We start from the raw sequence: 27,768 nt of genomic DNA, 5'->3' as shown, positions 1-27,768 counted from the left end.
TTCCCAGTATTTTGGTAGATGGCGTTAACTTTAAACGTTACTAAACTGATATTTAAAACAATTATTGGCGAAGCCGTTACTACACCTAGCATTTACGGAATTGACTTAAGTTTTGAAAAAAAAGTGTAACTTTGTTCAGCTACAGCAGATTTTGACATTAATGTAACTTATTTACTTAGATATATTTGATAAAGTGTGTTTTTTAGTTTAATCTGTAATAAGTGTTACTATAAAAATGTAATCATAGAAAATATTAAATTATATAAATGCACACTGTAAAAAGAAGCCGACTATTTAACAAATTATCACAAACTTATCTCTGATAAGTTATTTACTTTTTTTTATAAAATTCATTATTTATCTAATGACGCAAAAATCGTAAATTATTTCTCCTGTAAAATTTAGAATTTTTGTTTAATAACGGTTTCGAAATCAAGGTGTGATATCTATAGTTATGAGACTTAACGGAACTTAACGTTTGGTGCAACACCCGTATGTCAAAAGACTACGATATTACAAAGCAACCATAGTTTAAGTCTCGTTTCTGAATACCGGAAGACGACGTCAGAAGATGACACTCAAGAATCGATGGCGGCGTAAACATAATGGTAATGACCACGATGTTGCTTACTTTAAAGTTAATCCAAGAGTTAAGGATATGTGTATAATGTATTGTGTTGGTGTATGTGTATAAATATATATTTTTTATTTTATAGATATTAAATAACAATGTCCAATCATTTGAACTCATACTTTAATTTTAAATTACATACATTCCATATTTACATAAGTTACTACATAAGAGAAAGGTCACCTCATTCGACTAAGATTTTGAGGTTGTCAACATTTTAAATGCGTGGATTTTGCTATTTTTATACTTAAATAATATGGAAACTGAAATGTGTTGTAAAAATTAAAAATTATAAAATATAATTTCTATGAAAATTTCAAAAATTATAGAAAATTTAAAATCGTAAGAGACCACCAGCCTTTGAAAAACTATAATCTCAACATGTATCTTATTACTGGAAATGAGAACTAAAATTTAGATTTTTCAATATTTTAGGATTTAGGTCTCACAAAATGTATCAAGGTAGTCAAAGGACTTTTGTAGTTGACATTAATGCTTACGTCAAATCTAGCGATAGCATACCGAAAACAAACGAAACCGGCGACCATTAACTACAAACCAGCGCCTACAAAATTATTTACTGTTTTTTTTCTAATTAACATAGACCTAGTTTCAACAGGTTCCAAAAAAGACATGTAGTGTAATTTTGGTGATTTGAAACAAAGTTGCATCTTTGTTTCCAATTCATCCAAGTTTGACCAACTCAAAGCATATGAAATGTTTTCCATATAGTTATAATATAAACATTTTTTAACCCTATAAGAGATATTTCATACACTTATTTGCTTTTCAGAACTCATGGTACTAGGCCTATATAATTAAAAATCAACAGCGATTTCCGATAACAAAAAACGAATTTCTAGTTTTTCACTTGCAACCCTACAAATATAATAGACCAGAAACAGAAGCATGCGCCATTACAGCTTCCGCTGCTTGTCGTATTTCAAGATGTCTGCGAGCCGAGTCCAACCAGGGCTTGGCTACTGCCCTTGGAGCTCCTTGTAAAAGATTTATATAACGTAGAGCCGAGGAAAGATCGCCGTGGTCCATGTAATATCTAAAACATAAATTAGTTCATATTATTTAATCAAAAATAAATAAATACATAATAGCTAAATATAGTTTAATCATACCTGGCTCTTTGTATTATATCAAACGTGTCCAATTTAGTGAAGTCTGTCGGAAGATTGTCCAACTCATCTTTTGGGATTTCGGCAAACTGAAAAAAATATATATTATTTAAATTGAAATAACTATCATCTACAAATATTCATATAAAATGTGTTGTTTGAAGCTTACGGTATACTGACATAGAATACACACATTAGAATCTTAGATATTGTGTTGTCAATCATGGTAAAATTATTGTTATTTCCTTTATTTAGGATCTTACCAATATAATAAATGAAGCCCCAAGCTTAGACAAAAATTTTGCTTTAAAAATTATAATTGTATAAAATATTAGAATCTTTACCATTTTAAGAGAATCTTAAAATGTTCTATAAAAATACCTTTTGGAAAAGTAATTTGGACTGCAACCAAGAGAGGAAGTAAACTGGCAACCCTGCTCCTTCCCGTCCCACTAGCGCCACTTTCACAGCTGACTTCTCTAGCTGCAACATACATAGCTATATTTAATAGAATTTTTGACGTAGCGGTTGCCTTAAAATGTATACTTTTATTATATATTAAATGTAACTAACTTACTTCACCTAAATTAAAACATTTAAATATAATTTTTCATAATGTGATTTTCATTCAAGCTCTACCAATCAATATTAAGTTATAAATTTCTTAGATACTTATAAAGAATATTTTATACCGTATCGAATTTATCCCGTAGCGCTTTCTCAGTGACAATTCCCTTCTCCCTGACTTCCTTGGGAATTCCTTGAAGCACTGTTTGCACCAGCTTGTCGTCTTTACCTATTGAGAGACACTATATTAAAGTTTTCAATATTTCATTATAAAGTTTAATCTCCATTAAGGTCAAAATATTAGTAGCTCTCAAAGTAAATTTCTGGCGATTTTAGATCGACTTTTCTCAATAAATGGATTACCAAAAAGCATTATTTTTAAATCAAACCAGTAGTTCCTGAGATAAGCATGTTGCAGCAAACAAGAAAAGCCTCTTATAATATCTAAGTATAGATTAAACTTACCGGCCTTTTCTAACGCTGTGATCTCGTGCGTTAGCAACGCGTGTTGGGTAGTGCGACGGGTGGCGGCGTGTAAGGCTTCCGCTGCCGCCCACAACGACTGGGAGCGACGGGCTTCCGTTTCCGCTTTGGCTCGCTCTGGAAATGAATATATAAAACATATATATTATATGTAAAATACTCAATTATATAAGTGTATTTTTAAATAGTTTTGGTTGGTGTTCTATTCTAGTTAATATAAACGAAAAGTCATATTTAATATAGTTAATTGCGTTTTGTAAATTCATGAAATCAAACATTACATTTTGATAAGGATGCTAATACAGTAAGCCTCCTTATAACACGGAACTTATATAATGCACTTTCGTATTCCGCGATTTTAGTCCCTGTATAACACACTTAATATGAATCGCGGGGATTTCACACGTGACACTTATTATGATTTATTCGCGCTTCATAATATAGCTTTTTCTTAATATTCGATTTTAATACGGTATCTCGTATACCGACAAACATAAGGTTTGAGTGTCATAAACGCCGAATAAATTAAAATTAAGATTAATAAAAAAATATTTAATAAACTCACGTTTTAGAGTCTGTTCAATGGCCATTAGTTTACCAGCCATCGTAGCGAGCTCACGCTTGAACACAACTCGTTCTTTCTCGACTTGTTCCGATACTGAACGGCTGAATTTACCCAAAACCTTAAAATAATACATACTATGTAAAAAATTATACACACACTTACGTTTTTTAATTTAAATGTATCTATTGTATATAAATTAAAAATGTTAATTTGCAACAACAAAAACACACAATTAATGTTTAATTAATAAAAATAGAATTAATTTTTTTTTTCATTTTTATATAAATTTTGTTTGACTTACGTGTAACTAAATCACCATTAGTCCAGTAAAAAAATATATGCAGTAGAAATCATGGACCAAACAATATAGAAGACACAGAAAAGGAAAGAAAATGTACCTCTTTTTCTTTTCTAGAAAGTTGATCTTGCAACACTTCTTGTTGAATTTCAAACTGCTTCTTAAGTTGCTCCTTTAGCTTTCTGTTCGCTTCCGCCTGAACAGCTAAGCTCTGAAATATTTTATATTTATAACTTATCAATAGATTTTTACAGATATATTATATAAATATGTTTTCTTTGCATCATTTTAATCAAGTGATACTACCGTGGATGGAAACTGAAAGTACTCGGCCGGCCTTTTCAAGATTTGGTACGGCACTCGTGAATTTATTAAGAGCTTTATGTTACTTTTTGTTATATGTTCTAATAATAATAGTGCTGATTTATAGCAGAAGATAGGGTTATCTCTAAATGGGTATTAATTAGCCTTAAATTGCGTTCTTCTTTGATAATTTTTATTTCATAGGTGATCTCGTGTCTGACATATGTCATCGATTCTTAGATAGTGGTTAATCATAAAGGTACCTTCTTTTGGAACTCTTTTTCTTTCTCTTGTCTCTCTCTCTTTATCATATCTTCTACTTTCGCTTCTATGATGGCTTGTTCGTCGTGACCTGAAATTTAAAAATTATAATCGTGAATAATATTTTCCAATAAAAATTATTAAACAATAAAACAGACATATAGCATTAACTTTCACTTTATTTCATTTTACTTGCAGACACAAAAAGCATCCACTAGAGTTATTGTATTGTGAAACAATCGATATATGGTTGGTCGCATAGTCAAGGACGCCCATTGCAGTATGTTTTTCTTTTTTTAATTTTATTATTTAGTTATTGTGAAAAAGTATTTAGTCGCATATTATCGTTTGTTTAAAGTCTTAACGATGGCAACTTACATTCAATCGCCCTCTTGATTTTCAAATCTCTTGTAGTTTGTAGTTCCGCTATTTCGTTTTGTAAATATTGTACCTGAAAATTTTTTTTCAATAAACATTTAGAATTTCTTTACTATATGAATGGTTTTAAATTATCGATCATCATTCGATTCATGACTACTATTAAGTTTCTCATAGTATTTTTCAGGAGATCATTGAGGCCAAAGTATAACAAACTTATATATAAGTGTAAAATTCCAAATAATAACAAGAAAGTAATTACCTGTTTCAATGTGTATAGTAGGAGTAGATCGGTGTCGCCCTTAAGTTCGAGTTTGCGAGCAGCGAGGTCGACTCCCGGGAATAACATTTGTAATTCATCTTTGTAAGCTTTACGAGCAGCTTCCACCTGGAAACAATATTAATGTTGTAATTAATTTTTTGTTCTATCTTTCTTATTCTGGCTAATGTACAGAAAAAAATAATTCAAATGAAAAATGCTATGCATTTACTGTTATGCAATATTTCAAATAAAAGTCAAGGGAGAAATAAATAGAATGCTAATCTTCTAAATTTTCACTAAATTTCTTAACAATTTGTTGCATGAACTTCTATTTAGTTTTTCATAGTATGTTTGGAAATCTCTATCATCTTATCTTATATTGGTATGGCAATTAAGACCAAAGCCCCATTTCCAAATAATAATAAAGAAATACATAATTTCATTATAATTAAATCAAAAACATGTATGATTGATTAAGAGATTGATTGAGAGAGGAGGTGCAATAAAGTGTTTCAGATACATATTCATTATTAATCTTAAATCTATTGTTAAAATATAATTTTTTACTCTAAGTTGCCATACCAATTTTGATCATACAAGGCTTAAAGTAATTCAACTTTTTGTTGTAAGTTCCTGAAGACATTTTCCACTACACCAAGAGCCTGGGATGTATTTGCTTATAATAAATGTACCTTATTCCAATATTTATCTGACAGTACAGCCTGCTCCAGGCACACTTTGTATTCGTTTTCAGCCTGAGATAGGTCTGCTCTGAACTGCTTGATGTACCTCTGAGTGGCCGCGATGCTCTCTGGCGGAGCTTGTACGCCAGCCTTTATCATACGGTCCAGGGTCTCTGATTATAAGACTTTAATTTTAATTACATAAAAACAATTAAAAACTTATTATGATTTATTGAAAAAAACAAAAACATTTTAATGTTCACATACATGATTTAATAAAATGCAAATTCCTTGGTTAACTGAATATTATTATATTGTAAGGAATTTACTAATTAAAACGTCTAATATTATATATCAGTATAAACACATGTTATTGAGCTCTATTAGTTGCACCCTGCCATCTTACAGCATTGCATAAAACTACAATAGACAGAGTATCCGGTCTTGTATTTACCTAACTGGGTATTCGGACGACTGTATACATTGCAAATTTTAAAAATATATACAGATCGGGTGACAGGGCCGATAGTGGTTAATAAAGTGGTAGGATATTTATTAAAAAATTATATCAGTTGACTACTATTATGACTACAAATCTCAAGTTTTCCGGTTAATTTTCACCATCATGTTACTGTGAACCCCTCTGTAAACAACCGACAAATACATTTGATTGAATCACTTATTTTCAAATAAAATGCACTTGAAGTCAAACAATGAACTAAATATTACTATATCTATGGATAAATAAACCAGCCTACCAATAGCACATTTAGCCTTTGCAGACGTCTCCTTGGCCTTAGCAACGGTTGCGTTGCGCTCGTTTACGGCACCTTGAAGAGATGTGAACTGCTTCTTGTCTAAATCTTCTAGCGGCGCTTCTACTATCTGTTAAAGACATTAATTAGAATTTAAACCTTTCCAAATACAGAAAAGCGTAGATAAAAGGTGCCCATATAAGGATTTTTTCTTTATGAACTGGTATAATACACTAATCTACAAGATATGTTGAAAAGTAAACATAAGGAGGTTCCAGAAGAAATGAATGTATTAAAATATAAATCTACTAAATAACTAATGAGCAATTGGTGTGAATACAAGAAAACAAGTCCTGCTAATTATAGTATTTTTTAATTACCTACAAAAGTCACAAACAATAAATATTAACAGTGATTTTTTTTTTTGGAATTAAACTGTCAATTAAACCATTAGTTACATTGAATTATTTACAACTTACCCTATAAAGTGCCTTATTATATTCAGCACAGAACTTGGTGGCTTTTTTATAATTGTCTATGGCCGATTTAGTGTTCTCGTGCATATCATGTTCCAATTCCACCATATCTTTTGTTATCCTGATTGGTGGGGCTTCGTGAGGCTCACAGGCTTCCGTTTGAACAAGGGTTGCTGAAATTTTATGGAATTTCTATATGCTAACTGCTTCTAAAACCTTAAATGATTTAGAATTTTTTGTATCAGAAAGATACAACGCTTGAATAGCTAGGATCAAATCTACATCCAGATGGGAAAATGAAAACACAACTCTAATTTAAATCTAAAAAAAAATATTTTAGTATTATACCAGAAAATAATAGATGAACTGATATAGGCAATTTATAAAAAATAGCTTTGACAAAAATACAAAAAAATAAAATCGACTTCATATTCCTGCAAACAGTATTTACTTAGACACCCTGTAGTCTTAGACTCCCATATCTCAAAAAACACTCAACAGATTTTGATGAAATTCAGAATATTGAAGTTGAACAAGTTAAAAATTATTGATTCAATCAATAATCTATATGATTTTTAGTTTAAGAAAAGTTTGTGGTTAAATATACATACACTATACTACATAATCTATTTATTATATCCAATTTCAACAATATCATAGACATACACATTAAAAATATCCATCTATGTGAATTATGAACTCACCTGGCGTTTCAATTTCAGGAGTTTCCATTTGTTTTTCTTCAACATACAGTGGTTCAAACTTCGTTGGTGGAACTGTTAGGTAGTCATGATAGTTAGTTAGTCAATTACCATAACTTTAAGTAATATCTAACTTTGCAAAGTATGGTTAAAGGAAGGTCATTATAATATGACTGTGTTTTATTAAGATTGCCAACACTTATTTTTTAAATGGATGTTGAGCATTGCATATTATTGTGAAACATGTTTTTAAAATTATATTATGTATCTAGATTACAATAATTTTTTAAGAATGTAGTTGTAATTACGTTCATAGGTCTTCTTAGCAAAATCCCTTGCAGCATCTTTTTCAATGTTTTGTTCTGAACGTTGTTGGAAATCCATAGGGGATACTCCTTCCTGAAACATCATAACTCATGCTATCAATGACAAATATAAGCCTCATTTGTAGTTAGTGACACAAACCGCAACAATTTTGCCAAGAATCCAAATTATGATTATTACTAGAATTTTGATAAAAAAATTGTTGTCAAAATTTACTAAAAGCATATTTTTAAATTTCAATTATATTGGTAAAATCGTGAAATTTTGATAATTTACATATAATATTTATTGACCTATTATTATTTATTTGTGAATTAGTTAAAAAACTGGGTAAGAAATATCTAATAGAAACAATCACACACATAGCCTGTAAATAAAAGGTTAAATAAATAGAAAAAAACAAAGTTTAAATAAATTTATGACCTTTCCAAACATAAAGTTTGTGATGGTTGAAATTGCTTTACTCAGTTGGTCAAAGGTGAATTGCCAATAAGTTGTGTTCTCTTGGTAGACAAGGGCCACAAAGTTGTTAGCCCAGGGGGCATTTGACTCCAACCAGTTTCTTGCTTCTGGACTGTGCCTGTTGAAAACATAGTTTGTATAATTTAATTATAATTGAAGCACTAACACAATAATATTACTATATAGATTGAATCTTCAAATGGTCACTTAACATGGTATTTCAAAGATGGTTGCTGAAAAACTGTTTGTATATTTTTATGTTTGTTACATAGCATAGCCTCTTTTACCAACAGTTTAATTGGACTCATACCAAATCACTCCACTCCAATTCAATTAAACTATGATACCAATCAGAGTACTATTTTAGACTACACATATGAAAACTAGGTAAGTAAGATATGTAAGAACTGTCATAGAACAGAGGGTCTGAAGATATGTATCTAATAATTACTTACTTGGCATACACAACAGCTGTACCAGTGAGAAGCGAAGCACCGAGGGTCCCCCATAGTAATTTCCGTGACTTGGGGGGAATTTTTGCTGAATGTTTGTCTGATGCATTTCTCCGATGAGGTGATCTCATTACTATAAGGGCTGAACATGATGCATCACCAATTTGCTTTCTGACCTGAAAAATATGTTAAGAATACAATTTTTAATAATTTTTTCATGTCAAATCATCTTTAGATACAATTAATTTGATAATTGAAATATTAATATTTTTAAAAATACAAAGATAATATTAAATACCATCATACAGTTAAACCTGGTAGTAGCTGTTTGTTTTGATTGGACAAATTAATTTTAAGGTTATTTATGACGATGATAGATGGTTGTTGTTATGTAATTACAACACAACATTGAAGCTAATATTATATGTAAAGGTTGGACTGGCTTTTTAAATAAAAACTAAATTTTTATAGTGATATCAAATAGAAAATTAAAAATATTGTTGATATAGGAGGAAAGTAAAGTAAGATAAGAGATTTTCATATTAATACTTCTGAAAATAAAACTAATGTAAAGATAAATTATATCATGAATAAAAGTAAAATTATATTACTAAACTTACCAAAACTAAGCTAGGATTTGTTATTTGGTTTGTAAATCTGTACATTTTCGGCAGGCAATGATTTTTTCACTCGGGCTGTCATAAGTCAAAACCATAGAGAACAAGCAATGATAACATATTTAAAAACATGGATAGAGTAAAACTGTGCTTCAAAAACCACATGCAAAATCAAGTGTATATGAAGTTTCTTACCTTCATAAGATTAATAGGTAGGGCTTTAAAACATGTAAAATTAAAATTAGATAACATATAAGGGTCAATATCATAGGACACAGATAAACACTATTTTATCTTTAGTCATGTTTTATCCATTAATTTTTAACGTTATATCATAATAAAAGTCTGTGGCTGCGCTGTTCGCTATGGTTTTTATAATTCTTAAAATTACTAATTGTTATTCTCTTTTGCAGTGTTACTTAGATAATTACATTTTCTATTAAAACTATGTACTTAATGGTCTAGGTAAACCTAATTTTGTCACGGCTCTTGAAAAATGTTTCGCTACACATTGTCTGGTAGAGTAAAATTAAAAGTTATTCGTATTTGATAAGACATTAATATACAGTAATATAGGTTATATTTATTTTCAGTGATCCGACGTTTACGTCCGATTTTAGTTCCTTACGTTAACGGGACTACGGTTATTTGCAATGAAACTAGAAGTCTTTCAACTATAATTAATAGGCAGCATACTTTAAACAAAATAGGATCATCAAGACCAGCATTAATACAAAACAAACAAATCCTTGATATATGTAACAGAATAACACCTATATCTGTTAGAACAGTCACCAAGTTTAGTTTAAAGAGGGGTAAACGTAAGACTGTTAAAGCTGCAGTACGAAGATTTTTCAGACTTGATTGGGGTGGTTGGATCAGGACAAAAGTTGGTAGAAATAAAAAGATCTGGAAGAAATCGCAACCTCAAAGAAGGCGTTTAAGGCAGCATGTATTTTGTAATGCAACTCAATCTACATTGCTAGATAAAATGGTAACAAAGTTCTGGAAGAAACCTAAATATTATGTAGATGATCCATATGCTCCATATCACACTCGGGAAGAATATCATATAACAAGGAAAAAACCCACTAATCACTAAGCTTATTTATATTTGGTAGATTGATCTAATTATTTTGATTCGTTTATAATATAGCTGTAGTATATATAACTGTAGAAGTATATTTCAATAAATAATAATATTTAACATCTTATTATTTTTATTATTGTATTTAATATTTTAAATGTTTAAGCGGTAAATTACATCAAAATGTATTATATATAAAATATATTTTTGGAACTAAATATATAGTTCCAGTTCTTTTTAATAACCTCAAACCGGAGTGAAAGCAATCATAGCAAAAGAAATATCAAAATTTGTTTTTAAAAGTTTTATAGCCGAAAATGAAAGTGTTGTCAAATAATTATATACAAATATATTTTCAAGTTATAAAATATATAAATACAAACATGTTTACAAAATTTGGTCTCTGTGGCAGTGTACCTTTAATGCTGTCAGCATTTCGTTACTGTATTACTATACTTATTTGTCGAGCAAGGTAAGCACTAGCTCTGGTCACTAGGGGTGGTACTGTCTATTAGGGGCCAGCTTTAATCTTTAAATAGTGCTTGTGCACTCGAACCAAGAGTTTCTACTCCAAAGGAACCAAATTAAAATTGAAGGAAATAATCTTATATTTGAGCTGTTTATTTCCACAAGTAGCATCCCATACCTAAGCCCGTCTCATCATCATAGAGATCAATGACATCCCATCCATCTTCTCTACTGATGCTTGTTAGCTCCAAAATAGATGGAACATTGGTGGAGGCAGGGCACGACGTATGAGCACGGCGTGGCGACAAAATCGTCCGGCACCCTTTTGGCAATAGAGGCCATGGTGTACTTCAAAGCCACACTTATGGCTTTTTGTTCCTAACTTTCTTATGTACGAAGTATAGTTTACACTTCAGGCCTCTATGAAATTATTCAATTCTATTACATGATTTGGATAATATTTTGAAAAGTTCTTCTGAATCTGATCTGAGAAATCTAGCAGTCTGGTCCCAGAAGACCTACTGTTCTACCTACTATTCTTCAAACATGAGGTTGCGGATTTAACTCGCGGAGTTAGCATCCAACCCAGGCTTGAGTTTGACTTCTAGCGTCAACTTTCTAAGGAGCTGGTATGATCAAATCTGAACTTCAATACTTTAATTATAGGCCGCGCAAGGTTGGTGGTAATGGAGTCTATTACTTCGCATCGCATTGCCATCAGCTTTCGCTTAGGAGTGAGTGTAGCTTTAAAAATGTTGTTGATCCCTTAGAAGATGAGGCGGGCTTTGATATGGGTGGTACTTGTGTGTACAAATCAGGCGAAAATAAGGAGACGGCTCAAATTTAAGTCTTTCGTTCAACTTAGATTTTCTTGTTATTATAATTACTATGTAGGTATGTATCCTGTATATTAACGTGACCAACTAACTATACTCATTTACTGAGTTTTGTACTCTTTTTTCGCAAACTGTACTCTTTTCAAATCCTGTACTCTGAAAGTACTCATTTGTATAGTTCTACTCTATACATACATACATTTATGGATAGTTCATCAACTACATATGGCGCGTTTTCGACCGGTTGACCAGAAGTGATCCTGTGACCGCGCGCTCTCCGCCATCTATCGCGAAAACACTTCACCGTATAAAAATATTTTTTAACAAAATTTTAGATAATTTTGTATTCTACAATATTGATAATAAATACAAATAGCAAAAAACCCATAGGAAATGAGATATTTACAAAAAAAGCGCAAAACAACGATTTTTGTGACCTTTTTACCTTGAGATTATGGTATATATGTATGTTTTGGGACAACTTTTAGCGCCTTATCATACAAGCGGTTTGCGAGTGACTTCGGGGCGGAGGCTGCAGGGAGGACTGCGCGCACGCGTGGCGAATATGAAACGTTGTCGTCACGTGTTCGCAGCGAATTAACAACGTATTGTACGTTGTTACAAAATGGATTCCGATGACAAAACACTGCTGTTGGTCTTGTTACTTCGAAGACGCCGGAAACGAAAACGAAAACCGACGAATTTGGGAGGATTCATTATCAATTAATCGTATGCGAGAAAGTACCTACTTTGTGTTGTTTTTTTGTAAATGAATAAAAAATAATCCAACACAATTTCGTTCCTACCTGCGAATGTCAAGACTTACATTTTATGAGTTTTCGCATCTGATAGAATGTGACTTAAGGCACGGAGACACGCATTTGAGATTATCAGTGTCACCTGAAGAAAGGCTCGTTATCACTATTTGGTATGTTTTTAACATTAACTAAGTACACAGGATGTAATCAATTATAGTTCTTTATTATTATAAATCGGTTAACCTACAAATAATGAATACAACGATGGTTTTAAAAATTATTATTCTGAAAATAAATCACTATAAATTGTATCTTCAGCGTTACTGTTCTCGTCATAAACACTTGGCGAAGAATTAATTGGTTGCAATGAATTATTTCGGCGTGGCTCTGGACTTGTTAAATATCCTGGACCTGGATAGTTTATAGGATACCTGGAAATATGCTTGTATTTTTTCAAAACCCATTTTTGCATCCATTTTATAGTCTGGGTGAATTGATTTTAGAGACAACTCAAAGTTATATTCCGGTTCACTTTCATTACTTATTTTGTCTTTAGTCATCCTCTCGTCCATCCTTTGCATAAACTTTGTAATCATTTTATCCTCAGCATCATAAAATTTTTTCTTCTTTTTTGCAATATTTGTCATCATGTATAATCATCGCATGTGTTAACTATATTCTCATCATCTAAAATTGCTGGTGGCGGGGTATCCGGTTCTCTTTGATGGACCTGCATTTTTCATTTAAAAGAGGTTTATCAACAATACAAAAAAAAATTCGTGAGACATATCAAGCTATTATTAATAACTTTGATGTAAACTTCTTGCTTGAAACTATCAGCCATAACTTGATGACATTGTCAATCTCTTTTGTTAGTTTCTGTGTCAATGTATCTAATGTAACCAAAACATATTTTAGTGTTAATTTTAGCTTATTAAAACCTTATATTCATGAAAGGTTTTCTCTTATTTCAATTTAATAAGCTAATAACGCAACATGAATAAATAACTTCGCCCTGAAAGATTTGATATCGACCCGTCAGATAGCTCTAGTACGAGAGCTTGGATACACTGACGTAAGACTTTCGAAAGCTTTATTTCCGTGCAGAAACCGACCGCTTCAGAAACATGCACAGTCGGTTCCACCGCCAGAATGGGACAGCATAAAGTTTCAGCTTTTGATAAATCATATATAACCAAATATTTATACATATATAAGCGAAGCCACGAACTACGAAGAAGCGATCACAATACTGCAAAAACTTTATGTAAAACCAAAAAAATCTAATATTTGCAAGGCACATGTTAGCAACAAGGAAACAACGACCAGAAGAAGGTATTGACACATATTTACAAGCTTTAAAACTGCTTTCTAAAGATTGTGACTTTGCGGCTGTTGATGCAGAAACAAATAAAAACGGTAGCGTGGGTGATGCATTTATATCCGGTATATCATCGCATAAAATCAGACAAAGGCTTTTAGAAAACTTAACTCTAACACTTGATCAAGCTTACAACCAAGCACTCTCTCTAGAAACTGCAGAAATCAACTTTCAAAGCTTCAATACTGTATCTTTAAATGCTGTTGCTCCAAAAGCACCAACATTACAAACTGTGCACGACGAGCCCTGCTCTTCTGTTAATAATCCTCGACGACGAAAATGTTTCTTTTGTGGGGGACAAAAACATCCACTTCAAGTATGTAACGTAACGGAAGCATCAGTACCAGCTGTACCACTTTTTGCGAATGTATCTCCCAATTGCAAACCTATTGCTATTAATATTAAATTTAATCCTTTCAAAGAAAGGAAATTTACCGCTTTTGAAGCGCTGGGAAATTTGTAGCAGTTCAGGCGTATTCCTTTTGGAGTAACATATGGAGTTTCGAGCTTCCAACGAATAATCGATTGGATAATAAGAAAAGAGAAGCTTCAAAACACATATGCGTATATTGATGATATAACTATTTGTGGCCAGGCTCTTGAAGAACACGATCGTGACTTAGAAAATTTTATGAATGCCGCAAAGAAATACGGTTTAACACTGAGTATACAAAAATGTAAATTTTCTCAAGAGTAAATTAATATACTAGGCTATAATATTCAAAACCAAATAATTAAACCTGACAGTGAGCGACTCAAGCCACTGATTAATTTACCTCCACCAAGCGATGTACCGACCTTAAGAAGGACACTCGGCATGTTCGCACATTATTCTAAGTGGATTCCAAACTTTTCTGAACGGATCCACTCAATTGCTAATACAACAACTTTTCCGATCACAAGCGTGCAAATTAAATGTTTCGAAGGCTTGAAAAATGATATCGCAAAGTCTTCTATACGTGCAATTGATGTAAATATACCCTTTACAGTCGAAACTGACGCTTCCGATCATTCTATTGCAGCAATACTTACGCAAAATTCTAGACCAGTGGCGTTTTACTCAAGAACATTAAATTCAAGCGAACAAAACCATTCTGCTATTGAAAAAGAAGCATATGCCACTGTGGAATCATTAAAGAAATGGAGACCTTTCCTTATTGGTAGACACTTTAAGTTAGTAACTGACCAACGCTCGGTTTCTTTTATGTTTAATATGAAACATTCAAGTAAAATAAAGAATGAAAAGATTCAAAGATGGCGACTGGAACTTGCTGCTTTCAAATACGATATTATATACAGACCGGGGAAAGAGAACTATGCTGCTGATGCACTATCCCGAGTTTGTGCGACTGTAGAAACACGTACTGCAAAACTTTTCTCGCTGCATGAGGCTCTTTGTCATCCAGGGGTAACGAGAATGTTTCACTGGGTTCGCTCTAAAAACCTTCACTACTCCATTGAAGAAGTCAGAACAATCACAAAATCTTGTCGAACCTGCTCTGAAGTAAAACCTAGATTCTTCCGAAATACCTTTGATGACCAGAGGAAACTTGTTAAAGCGACGGCTGCTTTTGAACGCCTTAGCATAGATTTTAAAGGACCAGTTCCAACAAACAATAATAATAAATTCATACCTACCGTGATTGACACATTTTCACGTTTCCCGTTTGCTTTCCCATGCTCAGATGTAAGCTCGAAAACAGTGATTAAACACCTTAACAACTTGTTTATGATATTCGGCATGCCTTCTTACGTTCATTCAGATCGCGGAACAGCATTTCTTTCCGTCGAAGTACAAGATTTTTTACATGTTCGAGGTATTGCCACTAGTAGAACTACAGCTTATAACCCTCAAGGTAACGGTCAAGTAGAAAAATTGAATTCTACTCTTTGGGAAACGATTCTTTTGGCGCTGAAGACGAAAAATCTGTTGGTAGAAAATTGGGAGCAAGTATTACCACAAGCCTTACATTCAATTCGATCATTACTTTGTACAGCCAGAAATTGCACTCCACATGAAAGAATGTTTAGACACCCACGAAGATCTACTAACGGCACTTCTGTTCCATCGTGGCTTACAAATTCTGGAAAAGTCTTGATGAAGAAATTTAATCGTACAAATAAATATCAACCATTAGTAGAAGAGGTTGAATTGATAGACAGTAATCCTGACTTTTCATACATTCGGTTCCCAAATGGCCGAGAAACAACGGTGTCGAATCGACATCTAGCACCATTGGGTTCAGAAGGGGTAGATCTGCAAATAAATAATGAACATACTCCTGATTATGATAACGTCGCAGAACCACTTCCAGAAACAGAAGATCAAAACTTGGAAATTCCTCCATCTAATGAAACGGGACCTGTGGTACTTGAAAATAGCAGAGAGCTAGCGACCGAGTTTTTTTTTTTTTTATAAAATAGGGGGCAAACGGGCAGGAGGCTCACCTGATGTTAAGTGATACCGCCGCCCATGGACACTCTCAATGCCAGAGGGCTCGCGAGTGCGTTGCCGGCCTTTTAAGAATTTGTACGCTCTTTTCTTGAAGGACCCTAAGTCGAATTGGTTCGGAAATACTTCAGTGGGCAGCTGGTTCCACATAGCGGTGGTGCGCGGCAAAAATTGCCTTGAGAAACGCTCAGTCGTGGAACGTCGGACGTCGAGGTGATACGGGTGGAATTTTGTATTTTGCCTCGACGTCCGATGCTGAAACTCAGCTGCAGGTATTAATCCGAACAACTCCTCTGAACACTCTCCATGGTAAATGCGGTAGAAGATGCAGAGTGACCCCACATCTCTACGCAACGCCAAAGGATCGAGCCGCTCGGAGAGGGATTGGTCATCGACGATTCGAACCGCTCTTCGTTGGATACGGTCAAGTGGAAGGAGCTGGTACTGGGGAGCCCCCGCCCAGAGGTGAGAACAGTATTCCATGTGGGGCCGTATTTGCGCTTTATAGAGTTGCAAGCGGTGGCCCGGAGTGAAGTACCGTCTCGCCTTGCTGAGCACACCAAGCTTTTTGGAGGCTAATTTAGCCTTTCCCTCCAAATGACCGCGAAACTGAACGTCGTTCGATATGTCAACGCCAAGTATTCCGATGCTGGCTGTGGCTTCAAGAAGAGTGTTTTCGAAAAGAGGAGTAGCGACAAAGGGTATTTTTTTCGCGGAAAACGCGCAAACTTGTGTCTTCTTGGGGTTAAATTGGACTAGGTTTAGTCTACCCCAGTCCGAGACTCCACGTAAAAGAGTTTCGACTTCAGACACAAGTTTGTTCCGGTACTCATCGACAACTGCCCGAGAAATACCTGCCCGGCCAGTGTAAAGAGTATCCCCAGTGCTGTCGTCCGCATAGCAATGAATGTTGCTAAGTTGCAACATGTCATTGATATGCAGAAGAAACAGGGTCGGGGACAGAACACAGCCTTGTGGGACCCCAGCATTCACGGGTTTAAGGTCGGAACATGCTCCGTCGACGACGACCTTGATGCTCCGATCGGCTAGAAAGCTGGAGATCCAGTCGCATAATTTCTCAGGAAGCCCGTAGGCTGGTAGCTTCGAGAGCAGTGCTTTGTGCCACACCCGATCGAAGGCTTTCGCTATGTCCAAACTAACCGCTAGTGCCTCCCCCTTGGACTCAATTGCCTCTGCCCATCTATGAGTAAGGTATACTAGAAGGTCACCAGCTGAACGACCACGACGAAAGCCGTACTGATAATCGCTAATCAGCTGGTGGCCCTCTAGATAACTCAAGAGCTGGCCATTAATAATGGATTCCATTATTTTGGAGAACAAGGAGGTTATTGCGATTGGGCGATAGTTGGATGGATCAGTGCGATCGCCTTTTTTAGGGATCGGATGTATCGAAGCGGTCTTCCAGCACTTCGGGACAGTGCCGAGCGAGTACAGGTACCGGAAAAGGCGCGTCAGGACCGGAGCCAACTCAGGAGCACATGTACGCAGCACAATTGGAGGGATACCATCCGGCCCGCTTGACTTATGAATGTCCAAGGAAGATAGTGCTCTGCGAACAGCACGTTGCTGGAATGTGATTTCCGGCATTGAGTTATCACACCGCGAAATCGCCGGTGGTGATCTCCCCCGGTCATCCAAAGTCGAGTTGGACGCAAAGAGACAGCCCAAGTGGTCGGCCTTCTCCTTCGCAGTGTGGGCGAGCGAGTCATCCTCTCTGTGCAGCGGTGGTATCGATGGCTGACAAAAATTCCCTTGTACAGCTTTGGCGAGAGACCAGAAGGCTCGGGTCCCAGAAGGGAGTTGGGCCAATCTCTCGCCAAATCTGGCGATGTGCTCTGACTTTGCCTTAGCGATTTCCCGTTTGAAGGACCTGGAGGCTGAGTTATATGCTTTTTTATGTTCGCTGGTATTGGCATCACGAGATATCGCCGCTTCCGCCCATGCATTAAAGCATTCTCGCTTTCGACGCGATGCCGCCTTGCAAGAACGCTTAAACCAGGGCTGTGACCTGCCACCGATCGGCACCGCAGAGAATGGAATAAAAAGTTCCATGCCCTGCAGAACCACTTCGGCGACAGAGGCAGCGACGGAATCTGGAGCTTCCGACGAAAAGCACATAGGCCCCCAAGGGTAGGACGCAAAGAAAGACCGCATCCCATCCCAATCTGCTGACCGATAGTGCCAAATACGACGACAACCCGAAAAGCGGGGCCGAGGAGGGCGCGTAGTAGGCACAGTACTCCGGACCACACAATGATCCGATGAACCCAATGGCGGGTCAACAGAGACTTGATAGGTCTCCGGATGTGAGGTCAGCAGAAGGTCCAACAAAGAGGGTTTATGACCATCCACATCTGGTATTCGCGTAATCGCAGGGACCATTTGTGACAGGTCGTAAGCTAAAGCAAAGTCGTGAAAGGATCTTCCCGCGTGATCGGTGGTTTCCGAACCGAGCCAATCGGCATGGTGAGCGTTAAAATCGCCAAGTATCACGATTTCAGCGGTAGGAACCCCTTCGAGCAGGGAATCTGTAGCCATTTGGATGTGCTCAATGAGTCGCTCAGTTTCGGTATTTCCGCTATGGGACCTATACAGGCATGCGTAGAATCGCGGATGGTCATCGCAGTCTACGCGCAGCCAGAGGCTAGATAGGTCCCTTCCTTCAAGCGACCCGAGGCGACGAGAACAGATATCCTCTCTGACGTACACGCAAACTCCCGCCCGCGGCACAAATGAATGTTCCAATTTGTACCCCGGGTAGGAGAGGTAGGAAGTATCAGCCGGGAAGGATATCTGAGTCTCAGTAAGGAAGAATAAGGCCGGCTTCGCAGTTTCGAGGTGAAAGTGAACCGCGTTAAGATTAGAGTTGAGCCCCCTAACATTGGTAAAGTCCACTGAGAGCGTGGAAGGGGATGCCTTCGGTAAATTCTTCCGTTTGCCCCGAGATCGAAACTTATAGTTTTTTGAGCAGTTTTTGCCCACCCCAGAATACGAAGGGCAGCCTGTGCATCCACCACCGAATACTGATTGTTCCGATGATGGACGCTCAGAGGGGGATTCTCCACAGCGGAAACGTGTGGTACCCCCCTGGGGTAATCTCTGTTTAAACTGCATCTTCATATTCGGGGGAGGGGGGAATTGATGGGCTCCGGGAGTCTCACTCACCGCACGAAACGTGAGTACAATAAGATGAACCTATTGCATCACTTCACGCCGGTTTTCTGTGAGACAGTGGTACTGCCCCGGTCGTGCCTGCCCGATTGGCTGAAGCCCGAAAGCAACAGCATGGCACTCCCACTAGGGGTTAGGTTCCCACTAGGTTACCGTCGTCACCACAGCTGGAGCCAACACTTCGTATATCTGACCGCGTTCGTAAAACACCGGAATTTTTAAAAGATTATGTTTTAAATTAGTGCGGGAGAATGATGTAAACTTCTTGCATGAAACTATCAGCCATAACTTCATGGCATTGTCAATCTCTTTTGTTAGTGTCTGTGTCTCTGTCTGTGTATCTAATGTAACCAAAACATATTTTAGTGTTAATTTTAGCTTATTAAAACCTTATATTCATGAAAGGATTTCTTTTATTTCGAACTTGTTTCGTATTTGTATACTACCCAAGAACACATAAGACTGAGGAAAAATTTAGCAAAGGCTTTCTAAAAAATGCTGATTTTTCTAATTGCATAGGTGGCTTTTGTACGAGACTGTACAAAATGGCGTTCACGCTACTATCCACGCCGGTCTCGCTGCGCGTCCGCAACGAATGCGCATGCGCGGCGTGTTCGCGACGGATTCGCTGCGCGCCCATCCCGCCCCGCAACCGCTATCAAACCCTAGTATGTTAAGGCCCTTAGGGTGTCAATATACAAGTATTTACAGACTTATAGCTGGGTATCTCGAATTCCGAGGTGAACTTACTAGACTAATGACTGGACCAAAATAGATCACCTTTTGTATATATGTGATTGTCATGTTTAGGTTTTAATATACAGTTGTTTATATTATAAGCTAGAAAATAATTTTGTATCGAATTTGCATAATTCATAAAGATCTTATATTTATCTCCTTTAAAAAGTTTTTATTTTTGCTTTTCTAGAAAATTATATTTCTATAAATATATTTGACATTATGTCACCACGTCATTATTAGTAGTTTGGCTTAAAGGTCTCGTTACCAGGCCATAAAATTATTAAAAAAAAAAAAATTATTAGTAGTAGTAGTTAATTGTTAGATGTCACGGAAATATCTGTCAATGTAATTTTGAAACCAATTTGTATATGCTTGCGTAACAATTATTCAAAAAGTTTTGTTATTGTGAAATAGTTTTTGTACAATTTACATAGCATTTATTTGTGAATCTTGAACAAGTGACGTAAATTATATCCTCTTCGGCTATGCACAGTACAAGGTTCGCCCATCGAGTGATAAGGCATATAAAACCTAAAACTTTGCAAAATATTGTCAATAATACGACACCCGGCACAGCATTCGGATTTCGACGTTTTTCGGCGGGAAAAGTAGCAAATATGAAATTTGTTCAATTTACTTACGCTAATAATCCAAAGGAAATTCGTGTCGGATATTTAAATGGCGATAATGTTATTGATCTCAATAAGGCGGTGCCGACCTTGCCCAGAACGCTATTGGAGATTCTAAGGAATAAGGAAATGGACCAAATTTTCCGGTTAGTTTATAAATTATATCAAATTTTTAATAAGTTCTTAATATAATCTAATTAAGATTAATGATTTTTATACCCATGTGATAAGAATTATCATTTAAAACCAGGTAGAAACCTAAAAGAGTATATTAAAGTAATGCAGAATGCAAAATGCAAAATAATGCAGGATACATTAAAAAAATTATTTCTATTTCTTAAATGAATACTATATTTTTGTTGCTTCTTAGATGACCCATAATAAATATTGTTCAAATCAAATTAATTTTTGTTTCAATTGAATACTTTTAAGAATAAAATATTGCTAATGCTTAATACCTGACACCTGATAACATTATCATGACAATAGTAATGCTACAATAAACTTAACATCTTTTCACATGTCAATGATATCATTTCATATCAGATTACAATTTTACCTTATTTCATTGCATTCAATATTTTTGTATTTTAGAGACAAAGACATTATTTAGCTTTCTAAAAATATTGATTCATTATTAATCTAGAGTATCTAGTAGGTATAGTTCCTAGTTCATTAGTCTTTGCTTAGAAAACTGGTATTTGAAAGTGCCTCCCAAAGCAAAATCAATTATTTATAACAAAAATACATTATGTATAATTAAATATATCACAATGTATAAGATATTCTATTGAAGTAGGATACAATAAACTATTTATTTGCCCTTTGTAAATTATATCAAACAGTATCGCCTTTGTCATATGGAAAAAATATCATTATCAATCCAGCTTTATTCATAGATAGACAAATAATCTCAGTATATGAATATTTTGTTTTACTATTGAATAAACACTTTATCTTTACTTACATTACAAAATTGAATAGTAATTACTTAACAAGTAAATAGACTATATATATATATATATAGTCTAGTTATTCAAGAACTCTATTAAGTTATTAAGCATAACTACCAATTCTAATGCCAATGTGAGAGGAGTGTGAATAAAAAATGTTTAAAAAAGATGCAATTTTATTATTTTTTGGAAGATTTAACAAAATCTTAATGTTTACACATAATCATTTATGTGAGTTTTATATTCCTTTTTAGATTAATAATAATTCCTGTCAGATATCCACCCACCATAGATGTCCACCCTTCATCATATACCCATTATAAACTTATTTATAGTACTATAAAGAACAGGATATAAATCCTTATTAAAAAAATACAATATTTAATTTTGAACAGAATTGCCCTTGACATCATTTCAGTTGAATGAAACTTATAAATTATCAAGGTTTTAATATAAATCTGCAATAAAAAAATGGTAAACACATGCAATTAGTTAAAGGGTCTTAAATTTAGATGGGGAACAGCTATATATTATCCCCATTAATTGGAAAAACTAAATTAGTATTTTAATATACCTAAATTGAATTATCTTAAGTATTATTTTGTATTTCTAGGTTTTTGTGTTTTGTTAATAGACAGGTGAGTACTTTAGTTCAAACGAAAACTTTTTATTTTTCTGAATATAAATATATAAATTTATTTGTACCATTATGTATACAGGAGGATGGTAATAGTTTTATTCTATAAGAATGTTTCAATACTATTAACATGAATTATAAAAAAACGTTTCTGATTTTTGTTAATAAATTTATATTATTTCTAACAATATTTAAATTATTAATTAAATGAATCACAATTTACATGTATATATATATTAAATTTAAAAAAACGTTTCTGATTTTTGTTAATAAATTTATATTATTTCTAACAATATTTAAATTATTAATTAAAAGAATCACAATTTACATGTATATATATATTAAATTTAGAATATATTATTGTAAAACAATATAAATTTATGCTCAATTTATTGTTTGCCATGTACTTACCAAATTATATTTTCAGACTCTGTGAATGTGTTACTGACTCTGCAAAGCTACCGGTATCATCTGTTAATCTTAAAGCACCGATTACGGGTATGGACAAGGTTCTATGCATAGGACTAAACTATAAAGATCACTGTGAAGAACAAAAACTGACGCCTCCTGAGGTTCCAATGATATTCAGCAAATTCGCAAGTACTGTTGTAGGCCCATCTGATAGTGTCCGACTTAGACTTGATGTTACTGATGTAAGTGTGATTTAATGTACCACTAACTCTGTGGCTTTACAGCCTGCTTGGTAATGGATTGACAGGAGTTTAAATCCGGAAAAATTATTTATAGCAAGTGAAAATCTCTGCAAGCTGATGCAATTTTTGGTTGGCTGTGAATGGAATCCAGGACATCCACCGAATTCATCTCTGGCACGTCATTATATTTTAATTATCATTAAGATAATTTGGACTTCGTGTGCGATCCTTTAAATATTAATTGTATTTTTCTTCTCAATTACCATCTGCATGTAACGGCAGATGTGTTAATCCAAATTTTTTATAAACTATGAATCAGAGTATATGACCCATGGTCCAATTGGGGTCAATTATTGAGGCAAATTGAGTCTCATTCATGTAGGTAGAAGAAATAATTGCGTTTATGCGGGATGACGTCATGCTAATACACGGACTGTTTATTGCTTCTTGTGGTCACTATATTTTCGTATTAAAGAGCAGTGTTAGCAATACAAGTATGCTGGTCTTGGGCTGGGCTGTCGTATATAAAAAAAAAGTATCTATATGCGCATTTAGCGCAATAGACACGCGCGTTAGACATCAAAGGCTGGTCACCTACTTGCTTAAAAAAATCTACAAAGAAAAAATTATCAATGTTGTTGAGCAATATGTCCTATTCATAAATCATATTATTACACACATTCCACTTACCTACCCAAGAAAAATTTACATTTCCACGAAATTCGGATACAAAATCCTGTCACAAAATTTCTGAAATAAGATAATTTCAAAATGTATCATTTAGTAAGCAGAGAATTTTTTTTTTGTTTTTTTTTTCTTTATCGTCGAATATCCTTTAAAATCGCCTCTATATCGATTAATAGATATAGCATGAGTTTGACAAAGTAGTGAATACTAACGACTTCGCGAATTTTTTGTATGTCCTTACTTACTGTTAGGTACGCACAAAACTAAGGTGCAACTCAATTTTGAATACTTGGATACCACCAAGCTGAAGAGTAAAAATAGTGCATCATATTGTATTGTCTATATGTCTATTGTTTTTTGAAGTCAGTTAAAAATTATAGAAAGTGGACTGGGAGGTGGAATTAGTGGTAGTGATCGGTAAGCAAGCGAGTAACGTCAAAGCGGTGAATGCGTTTGACTATATCTTTGGGTACACGGTAGCTCAGGATATAAGTGCAAGGGATTGGCAGAAGACCAAGAATGGTGGGCAGTTTTTGCTTGGAAAGGTAAGGCATAAAATTAAAACTGATTTTAAATAGAAGTATTCGGCAAAATCCCCAAAAAATATATAACAAACTGAATAATCTCCGTATCCTTAAAGGTTTGTTACCTCCTGAAATTGTATAAATAACAAAAAAATATATGTTCCAATCTCACTTAACAATTTTACCGTTCTTGCTCCATGTATATATATATAGTATACAATTTCTTAAGTTAAGTATATCAAAATTGGTATGTATTTTATTCAACGAATTTTACTAAATAGGTTCAGTGTTTTTTTTTTATAACTAACTATTCTGATGTATTATAAAACAAGAAAAATATTTCAGTCAATGGACACATTCTGTCCTATTGGGCCGTGTATTACCACAAGTGATGAGATAAAAGACCCTCAAAAACTAGAGATCAAATGCTCTGTTAATGGCGTACTTAAGCAATCGAGTTGCACAGATCAACTGGTGCATAAGATACCAGATCTTATTGAGAGGCTATCATCGTAAGTATAATTTGAGATGCCTTTACTCATAAATATTTTATATATTTAAACAATCGAATTAAGTTCTATCACATATTATTAGAATTTAGCGGAATTAGAAGTCTTGAGCCTTTTAATTACTTCAAATTAGTTACCCTTAAAACTAAGCAATGAAGATGGTAAAACAATTAACGAGAACGAAAAAAGAAGGAACAAAAGAAGTCATGCCCAACTTTTTAATTCATACCACTTTTCTATTTGATTGCATCTTGCTTTAGTTTAGATGTGGAGCAGTGTTGACCTAGGGGTTCCAGCGTGCGGCTCTCATCCCTGAGGTCGTAGGTTCGATCCCGGCTGTGGACCAAAGGACTTTCTATCTATGTGCACATTTAACATTTGCTCGTACGGTGAAGGAAAACATCGTGAGGAAACCGACTTGCCGTAGACCCAAAAAGTCGACGACGTGCGTCAGGCACAGAAGGCTGATCCCTTACTTACCTATTATATTAACAAATTATCATGAAAAAGATACAGAAATCTGAGGCCCAGACCTAAAAAGGATGTTATTATTATTATAAGTCTACGATATACTATTTAAAAACAACTTTCACTCCAATTTAACAAAACTTTTTCAGGGTAATGACTCTCCTACCAGGTGACATCATATTAACAGGCACTCCTGGGGGTGTGGGTATGTACCGGTCACCCCCGGAATACCTTAAACCCGGGGACCTCATAGAAAGCTGCATCCAAGATATAGGGACTCTCGTGGTCAAAGTGGAAAAGTTTTAGAACTGGCAGTTCACTTCATATTAAAAAGACGTCTAAAACTACGCTATATGCTACTTACAATCACAAACTACGAGCGAAAGAAGTTAAGTTTTATTAATATATAATAAATTAGTTTATACCAAAAGCAAAAAAAAAATTACTAGACTATATTATAGGTTTAAAATCTGGTATTATTTCTGTATCAATCTCGATACGTAAAATATTTTTACATAAATTGCATTGAAATCGCAAATGTAAATGATTGTAAGTCTGATCATATTGCCTTACTTAAGAAGTTTTTTCTTGTACTAGAATCAGACTCCAGGGTATAGTCATTTATAAAGAATTGTTTAAGTTTATTCACATTTTTATTATATATATAAAAGATTTTTATTGTTATAAACATTGTTTTTATCATTGTTTATTATATTATTGAACCCCTTTATCCAAGTCTTTTTATAGAACATTGTTATCAGAGACGTTAATTAAGTCATTCAATTCGGGAAGTCAATTCGAGTTCGAAATCCTATATTAAACGCTCGGAACAAGTTAACCGACTGACTAATTGAAAAACTATTAAAAAAACGAGTAATTTGATCACCAGTGTAAATTTGACCAATCCATGCAGTATGTATGTATACTGCTGCTTTTTTAAGTTATATATGTTTTATTCATTTATCAATTCAAAAATGACAAATACAATAACTTATACTACATTACAAACAAACCATTGCTATACGATTCTACTGACTAAGGTATTTCTCATCTTCTCAAAAGTTTGTTGCATATTGCATATATAATATATATATTTTAATTGATTTTTTTTTGCAACAAGACTACAAAAATATTAAATGGTAATTTATTTATAAATCTGAGAACCAAATATGCCCCGGTTATCTGTATTCAGAGGCTTAACCACAAGAGTACATAAAAGAACTTTATAGAAAATAGATTATTGATTTTTAAAAACTAAAGATGAGCTCAGTGAGCATATTTTGAACTAAACGACATCTTTCAAACAAAATAAATTTATTAAACTTCGTTGGATTTCTCAAATACAGAAACTGGATATTTGACGTAACTGTTGTAGAGATCGTGCTAAGGTCTAGATGTCCACTTAATTTCAGTGATGTCTGCCGATCATCGCTCCTGAACAACGAGTGGGTTGTTGAATTTTTAAAGAAGGCAACCGAGACAAATAAAAATTCTGAGAGTAGAGAAAGCACAAGAGATGAGAGAGCATAGCAATTAGAGGTCTGTGGCTTCTACCTACCCTTTTGGGAAATTGATGTGATTTGCTACAGAAATAATTGAATGTATTTAAGAATTCTTACCTCTACCCGATGTCACAAAATAGGCTTTAAAAAGAGAATGTTACCTTCATCAAAACTTCTTCAGTTGTTTCACGTCACATCCAAGCTTTAATTCTATACAAAAAAGGAACCTCGCTCGTTGATGAAACCTATACAATCTATACATTTTAGTCTCACTTTGGATCTTTAGCAAAAAAATTAACTAAGGTAAGGTTAAAGAAATTAAACCTAAAATTTCCAACCGTTAGAAATTCCTCAAGAACCAATATATCATAGCAACAACCTCGCTGATTGGTGAACAGAGCACTCAATTGAGCCAATCGGCGTCTTCCGTTTAAACAGGAAGAACCGTTTGTGGCCCTTTCATAGACTATTAAATTTAATAGCCAAGGGGAGTTTTATTAACTTAAGTGATCTATACGGGTCGAATAACCATCATAATTTGATCTATCACACTTGAGTGAGGCTGTGATAAATTGGTAATGTACCCATGCAGGATATCGTAGATTCAAATAACTGACAATTGATTGCACAGATTTGCAGTGCACTGAATAGGCCAATTGGGAATGCAATTGTTGGGATTCTATTGGTGACAATTTTTCTATTAGTCTCTGGTGACCTAAATTTTTGATTGTGTATTTATCTTTATAAATCTTGCAATATGGAACACTAAAATAATACGTGGACTGAAGAGTGCCGTTTCGTAACGATGGTTACCATTTTTGTTTCACAAAAACATAAATGTTTATAATAAGTCTGTCAAAAAATAGACAAAATTTAACTAAGAAATTATAAAAAAATGAATGGCGCTACTACCTTCTTAGGTCTAGACCTCAGATTTCTGCAT

The 27,768-nt window shown here is 34.4% G+C and overlaps 3 protein-coding genes across 4 annotated transcripts; 2 read left to right on the top strand and 1 right to left on the bottom strand.

Moving 5' to 3' along the window:
• Window positions 1–737: 737 nt before the first annotated feature.
• LOC123720506 (MICOS complex subunit Mic60) lies at window positions 738–9,462 on the bottom strand. 2 transcript variants are annotated; one of them, XM_045677143.1, is made up of 18 exons: window positions 9,352–9,462; window positions 8,735–8,907; window positions 8,241–8,397; window positions 7,802–7,892; window positions 7,497–7,568; window positions 6,796–6,965; window positions 6,320–6,446; window positions 5,571–5,734; window positions 4,879–5,004; window positions 4,617–4,689; window positions 4,241–4,329; window positions 3,775–3,885; window positions 3,377–3,494; window positions 2,794–2,928; window positions 2,454–2,557; window positions 2,143–2,244; window positions 1,765–1,850; window positions 738–1,688 (listed from the first exon to the last, which is right to left on the bottom strand). In XM_045677143.1, exons 1-18 carry the CDS (start codon window positions 9,394–9,396, stop codon window positions 1,511–1,513), a joined length of 2,121 nt encoding a protein of 706 aa, XP_045533099.1. In that variant the 5' UTR covers window positions 9,397–9,462; the 3' UTR covers window positions 738–1,510. The 2 variants fall into 2 exon arrangements, with proteins under 2 accessions (XP_045533099.1, XP_045533100.1); XM_045677144.1 differs by lacking the exon at window positions 7,497–7,568.
• Window positions 9,463–9,699: 237 nt separating this feature from the next.
• On the top strand, window positions 9,700–10,556 carry LOC123720514 (39S ribosomal protein L35, mitochondrial). Its single transcript, XM_045677156.1, has 2 exons — window positions 9,700–9,866; window positions 9,942–10,556. The coding sequence occupies exons 1-2, from the start codon at window positions 9,845–9,847 to the stop codon at window positions 10,448–10,450; spliced, it is 531 nt and encodes a 176-aa protein (XP_045533112.1). The 5' UTR covers window positions 9,700–9,844; the 3' UTR covers window positions 10,451–10,556.
• A 10,048-nt stretch (window positions 10,557–20,604) lies between these two features.
• On the top strand, window positions 20,605–26,022 carry LOC123720512 (fumarylacetoacetate hydrolase domain-containing protein 2). Its single transcript, XM_045677152.1, has 5 exons — window positions 20,605–21,038; window positions 22,910–23,135; window positions 24,203–24,367; window positions 24,692–24,858; window positions 25,473–26,022. The coding sequence occupies exons 1-5, from the start codon at window positions 20,749–20,751 to the stop codon at window positions 25,627–25,629; spliced, it is 1,005 nt and encodes a 334-aa protein (XP_045533108.1). The 5' UTR covers window positions 20,605–20,748; the 3' UTR covers window positions 25,630–26,022.
• The last annotated feature ends 1,746 nt before the right edge of the window (window positions 26,023–27,768 follow it).

Source organism: Pieris brassicae, chromosome 2, assembly GCF_905147105.1.
Source record: "Pieris brassicae chromosome 2, ilPieBrab1.1, whole genome shotgun sequence".
Lineage (NCBI taxonomy): Eukaryota > Metazoa > Arthropoda > Insecta > Lepidoptera > Pieridae > Pieris > Pieris brassicae.
The sequence above is the reverse complement of the archived record's forward strand: the minus strand, read 5'-3'. Positions and strand labels throughout refer to the sequence as shown.